At 41.0% G+C, this 6,819-nt stretch overlaps 1 protein-coding gene across 1 annotated transcript; it reads left to right on the top strand.

The window, feature by feature from the left end:
• Positions 1–2,515: 2,515 nt before the first annotated feature.
• Positions 2,516–6,380, top strand: BRI1 (Leucine-rich receptor-like protein kinase family protein). The gene has a single exon (XM_078295870.1). The coding sequence runs from the start codon at positions 2,765–2,767 to the stop codon at positions 6,125–6,127; it is 3,363 nt and encodes a 1,120-aa protein (XP_078151996.1). The 5' UTR covers positions 2,516–2,764; the 3' UTR covers positions 6,128–6,380.
• The last annotated feature ends 439 nt before the right edge of the window (positions 6,381–6,819 follow it).

The following is a 6,819-nucleotide window of genomic DNA, read 5'->3' as shown; positions in this document are numbered from 1 at the left end:
CCAGCTCGCCACTAGCTCGGTCCAGAATTAACGAGTTCAAGCTGGGGCCTAGCTTGCTTTCTAGCTCACGAGCTAGCTCGGCTAAGCATCAATTTGTTAATTTTAATGAATTTGTGTGCATTTTATACTGTTTAGCTCGGTTCAGCTTTATCCAAAAAGTTTGTAGAATTATTTTCTTCTTAAAACAAGATCCATTCAGACCCAGCAAGCCAGCTCGTCAGCTAGTTCGGGCTGGCTTGTCACGAGTTCAAGCTGAGATTTTAGCTCGGATGCCCTAGATCCAGCTCGCTCGGCTGTAACTCGGTTCAGAATTAACAAGCTGAACTAGAGCTTAGCTCGCACCGAACCAGCTGGTTGACACCCCTAATCCTTTCAACCCTCACAATTTAACTACCTTTTTTGGTGTCTACATGTGATTGGGTCGGCTACATGTTGGAATTCTGACTAATCAGTTAGTTCAGGTTGGACTCAATTTAACTCCTTTTTTTTGGGTTTGATGTGATTAGGTTAAATACATGTTTGAAGTTTGATTAATCTGTTAGTTCAGGTTGGACTTTGACCTTAAAACTCGTTTTAATTGACCCATCCATTTTTGTTTCCAAAATATTTGTATATATATTTTGCAGTCAACATATTAAAAATATGAGAAGGGATTCAATTACATCTTTTTTGGTAACACTGAAATACACTTTCGATTTTCAATGTTTTCAAAATTTAAATAGTCAATCCAAACCGTTCAACATAATGGATATATTAAAATGTGCTTGCAGATCAAATTTTATATTTTTTGAAATTTTTTTAGTATTTATTAAGTATTTAACAAAATCGCTATATTCAGATCATTGAATTTTTGTACCATCTTAATAAATAGTAAAAAAATTCAAAAAATATATAAAAAATTTGATATGCAAGCACATTTTAACATATCCATCATGTTGAACAGTTTGGATCGACTGTTTAGACTTTAAAAATATAGAGTGTAATCCGGTGTCACCAAAAAAAATGTAATCGGATCCCTCCTCTGAAAATATTTACTCTCACATGAAAATTAATCAGTAACAAATATACTGCTCATTTAGACGAATAAATTTAAGCTCTGGAAGAGAGTACAAGTTGAACTTCAAATTTTAGTCATTGATGTCAAATTATTTTTGTTCATTTGAATGTTAAATTGTATTAGGATAACTCTCTTAACTAATTAAATAAAAAAATATTTTTATTTTTGATCCATTTATTAATGCTAAACTATCTTTGCACTACTTATTTAGCATTTATCTTTTTTTTTTATAGCTGATATATTATTAATTTGTTAAATATAAATTAGAATTAAAAAATAACCAGAGAGTTTATTGAAAATTAAAATATGTTTGATCCTTGACGGATTTGAAAAACTTCAAACAATATAATCAAGTTGGGTTTTGAGTTTTTAAAAAAAATATTAATTACGTTCGTTGCGCATCCCTAAACATATGTAATGTGTTGTTCTTTTTTGCAAAATGTAAAAAATATCAGCAATTTGTATTTGAATTCATCATTTTTTTGGAGAGATTAATCATTTTATTGTACCTTCTTGGAATAACAGTGGTTGAGACCTTTGTTTGTCCTTTTTTGCATACCATTATATGTAAAAAGATTTTAACTTTTAAAATTTGACTAAATTAACAAGTATTATTAATATGAAGATAAGATAAAATGGTGACCTAGTATTGTATAAATAAAGGCAATTTCAAAATAAATTGCCTCTTATGGATAAAGTATACGGAGGAGGGAGCAGCCGTTCATCTTTAAATACATCAAAATGTTCCAGGGTCATGAACAAAAAATCTGCTCCAACTCTTTTTAAAAATTGCCATCTTTTTGTCTGTTGCGGAGCGTCCATTTCCCACGCCCGCATGCATTACCGCTCCGATCTGACGGCCCAGAGAAGACGTACCAACGGACGGTCAGGATGCAAGCTGATTAGTCTATTCTGCGAACTGGGCACGATGCTGACAACTCATCCAGTGCCCCCCTCAGCTGAGCGCTCGTCCTTTATCGAACTAGGCGCATAGAGGGATATTCCCGTCATTTTACCTCTACTAATCAAACCTCACGCTCTGGTTCGATCCGTGGAATTAAAGACAAAAACCCTTCTCGAAGTAACTCCTCCCACGCTCAACTGTCCAAAATTTCCAATAACACCCTCCACTGACTCTTTGTACTCTTCTCCAACTGATTACTTTATTGAGGGACAGTTTCGGAATAATGATAAATCTGGCGGAACAAACGGACTGAAGGCACGTGATCCCGTCTCGAGCAGAGCACTACTTGTCGCGAATCGCGATACATTTTTGATCCGGTCGAGGCTATCACGACCTTTCGATTGGATACGAACGGTTAGATAAGGAAACGGAGTTGGAGGGGGCGTTGAGGTAATTCCAAGTAGGCTTAATAAAGAATAGAATAGATTATCCTAATTAATAGTGTGCTTAGGCGATTTAAGAGAGCTGCGAGTACGATTCAATTGCACATGCCCATGTGACCCCACCACACCTACAGCTGTTACCTCTCTTCTCTCTCTTCATCTCCTCCTTCAAGCTCACTCCCAGAACTTTTGACCACTCTCTTTCTAGCTCAATAATCAAGCTCTCTAATGGTGGATTCGAGCGACTAAAGAAAACAATACTTTGCAACCATTTTTCTTATCTTTCTCTCTCTTTCCGAAACTCGGACCAGTTCTCTAATGGCGGTTTGGTCGGAGTGCTGAAGAAATCAACAAGATAACATGGGACAGAAACAAAATACCGCGCGCCTTTCCATGGCCACACTCCACCTTTTGCTTCTTCTCTGCATTCGCTTCTTACCAGCCATGGCTGGTGATATAGATCTTCTACTCTCCTTCAAGAACTCTCTACCGAACCCTACTTTACTCTCAGACTGGAACTCTAACCAGGGCCCGTGTTCGTTCCAAGGTGTCGTTTGCAAAGGGGGCCACGTGTCCTCTCTGACCATCCAAGGGATTTCTCTCAGTCCAGACTTTCACTCGGTATCAATTTTCCTGCTCTCTCTCCAAAACCTAGAGACACTCTCTCTCCGTTCCATCAATCTCACTGGAGACATTTCGGCGCCTAGAAAGTGTGCCGACCAACTCACCGGGCTGGATCTCTCCGGTAACAACCTACGCGGCTCAGTCTCTGATGCAGCGTCTCTTGCCACATCCTGTTCCTCCCTCCAGTTGCTTAACCTCTCCAGTAACTTCATTGGAGTCTACCCCATGAAAAATGGCGTTGTTTTGCCCTCCGTCTTCCCCCTCAAGAGCCTCGACCTTTCCTACAACAAGATCGAAAGCACTGGAGACCTCCAGTGGGTCCTTTCCCGTCTTGGCATCCTCCAGAGACTGGACCTCTCTAGTAACAAAATACCTGGCTCCATACCTGAAATCTCCAATTGCACCTCCCTACAGTATTTCGACCTATCCACCAACCTCCTCTCCGGTACTGTACCGGCGGGTACATTCTCAAATTGTTTCAGCTTAACCTATCTAAACCTCTCATCTAACCATTTTACTGGTACTGCGCCACCTGACCTTGCCTCTTGTACACGTCTCACCATTCTCAGCCTTGCCTACAACAATTTCTCCGGTCAAGTTCCCTTTCAGGCAATCACCTCCATGCCTGACCTCAAGCTCCTGGAACTCGGGTTTAACAACTTCAGTGGTAGCCTGCCCGAATCTGTTTCAAAGCTTACAACTCTTGAGATATTGGATCTTAGCTCTAACAGGTTCTCAGGCCCGATACCATCTCTCTGTACCAATGGTGTCTCAAGCTTAAAGGAGCTCTACTTACAGAATAACTACTTCACGGGATTTATACCCGATTCACTAATCAACTGCACCGAGTTGGTCTCACTAGATTTAAGCTTGAATTTACTTAGCGGATCCATACCCGCTTCATTGGGCACCCTTTCTAGCTTGAAGGATCTTATAATGTGGCAGAATAATTTGGATGGAGAGATACCAGGCGAGCTATCTTCTCTTAAATCCCTTGAAAACCTTATTCTAGACTACAACGGCCTGACAGGTACATTACCTGATGGGTTGGCAAACTGTACTGACCTCAACTGGATTTCAGTTGCAAGCAACCGGCTTTCTGGGTCAATACCTTCTTGGATTGGAAAGCTTGAAAGCCTTGCCATTTTGAAACTTGGTAACAATTCCTTTACGGGGCCAATACCTCCTGAGCTCGGTGATTGTAAGAGTCTGGTATGGCTAGATTTGAATGGCAACCAGCTTAATGGGTCAATTCCACCAGCTCTGTCTAAGCAATCCGGTAAGGTGGCAGTCGGTTTGGTAACGGGTAAGCGGTATGTTTATTTGAGAAATGATGAGAATAGTCAGTGCCATGGTACGGGTAGCTTATTGGAGTTTGGTGGGATCCGCTCTGATGATTTGACCCGGATGCCAAGTAAACGGTTGTGTAACTTCACACGGGTTTATATGGGTAATACCCAGTATACCTTTAACAACAATGGGTCAATGATATTCCTCGATTTGTCCTACAACCAGCTTGATGGCCCTATACCAAAGGAGATTGGTACCATGTATTACTTGATGATTCTCAATCTCGGACACAATTTGTTATCGGGTCTGATACCGCCGGAAATGGGTGGGATGGCCCATGTGGCTGTTCTTGATTTGTCGCACAACCAATTAGAAGGTCCCATACCTCCTTCTTTCTCTGCCATGTCCTTGTCAGAGATTGATTTGTCTAATAACCGGCTAAATGGATCTATACCCGAATTAGGTTCCTTGGCCACCTTTCCAAGGAATGTATACGAGAATAATTCAGGTCTATGCGGGTTTCCTTTGCCGGCTTGTGATAAGAAATCTGAGTCGAGTGGAAATGGGTCCCACCAGCGCTCCCACCATCAGGCGTCTCTGGCTGGTAGTGTTGCATTAGGACTACTATTCTCTCTCTTTTGCATATTCGGCCTTGTAATAATTGCAATTGAAAGTAGAAAGAGGCAGAAGAAGAAAGAAGAGTCAAATGCATCCCGAGACTTTTATTTTGATAGTCGAACACAATCTGCCACCATTTCCAACTGGAAGCTATCTGGTACGAATGCCTTGAGCATAAACCTCGCCACCTTTGACAAACCTCTCCAAAAATTGACCTTTGCGGATTTGTTGGAGGCCACTAACGGGTTCCACAACGATAGCCTTATTGGGTCAGGTGGTTTTGGAGATGTGTACAAAGCCCAATTGAAAGATGGTAAAATCGTTGCCATTAAAAAGTTGATACACATATCGGGCCAAGGAGACCGGGAATTCACTGCTGAAATGGAGACCATAGGCAAAATCAAGCACCGCAACCTTGTACCTCTCCTAGGCTATTGCAAAGTAGGAGAGGAGAGGCTGTTGGTGTATGATTACATGAAGTATGGTAGTTTGGAGGATGTATTGCATGATCGAAAGAAAACCGGCATGAAGCTGAGCTGGGAAGCTAGACGAAAGATTGCGGTGGGGTCCGCGAGAGGCCTTGCCTTCCTTCACCACAATTGCATTCCCCATATCATCCACCGAGACATGAAATCGAGCAATGTGTTGCTAGATGAGCATCTAGAAGCTAGGGTTTCAGATTTCGGCATGGCACGGATGATGAGTGCCATGGATACTCACCTTAGTGTCTCAACCTTGGCTGGTACACCAGGATATGTACCACCTGAGTACTACCAAAGCTTTAGGTGTACAACCAAGGGAGATGTGTATAGTTATGGAGTTGTACTGCTCGAGCTGCTCACAGGGCGGCAGCCAACTGACTCGTCAGATTTTGGCGAGGATAATAATTTGGTGGGATGGGTGAAGCAACACTCCAAATTGAAACTCACTGATGTGTTTGATCAGGAGATGCTTAAAGGAGATCCCTCACTTGAGCTTGAATTGTTGGAGCATTTAAAGATTGCCTGTGCATGTTTGGATGATCGGCCATCTAGACGACCAACCATGCTCAAGGTCATGGCTATGTTCAAGGAGATACAAGCGGGTTCCACAGTTGACTCAAAGGGTTCATCGGGCCCACCCGGTGCCTCCATGGATGGTGGTTTCATGGCTGGGATGAGCACGTTGAAGGAGGGAAAAGAGGAGAACTGATGAAGCTGGTGTTCGAGTGAGACGAGACGGTATCAAGAAACCGCAACAATTTTTCCCCTGATTTCACGTTGTTAGTGTTTGCCACTTCAAAAGTATTATGTATTTACAAAACTAGTGCCTTTTTCATTTTGTTTTTTTTATTTTTTATTTTATTTTGGGGGGTCTTTTTAGTATACACCTGGGTAATTAGGGTTATCTGTGCTGTACATACATAAGGAGTTTTGTTCAATTTCTACATCAATGTTTGGAAATAGTTCTCTCTTTACCTGTTTATCACTACGACCCCATGTGATTGCTATAGTTTTTTGCAACTTGTACAATGGTGACCTTGTGTGCACGAACACCTCATACTTGAAGCATATAGTTTCTTTTCTCAATATGGATACAGGATACCTATCCACTAAGATGGATACAAAAAGAAAGCCCTAATACATGTATGTGACTGTTTTGTTATGTATAATATATTTGTTTTTCTTCTTTTTCCTTTAATATGATTTTGTTTTTATCTCTTTCAATCATGAATTAGTGGTGCTGATTAACCAATGATATGTTTTCCTTTTGCTTTGCAATTGTGGTTGAATAATTTGGATGATAAATCGATCATGTAAACATCCTTTTGGAGTAATTGTAAGTGTAACCTTGGAAGATTACAATATCTCACCTGGATCCACTACATGTGCTTTGTAGCTTCA

This window comes from Carex rostrata, chromosome 31 (assembly GCF_964058835.1).
Source record: "Carex rostrata chromosome 31, lpCarRost1.2, whole genome shotgun sequence".
Lineage (NCBI taxonomy): Eukaryota > Viridiplantae > Streptophyta > Magnoliopsida > Poales > Cyperaceae > Carex > Carex rostrata.
This window is presented reverse-complemented; position numbering and strand designations above follow the sequence as displayed.

Excerpts from the sequence above, each read along its gene's own strand:
- BRI1 (XM_078295870.1), top strand. The coding sequence starts at position 2,765 with ATGGGACAGAAACAAAATACCGCGCGCCTTTCCATGGCCACACTCCAC.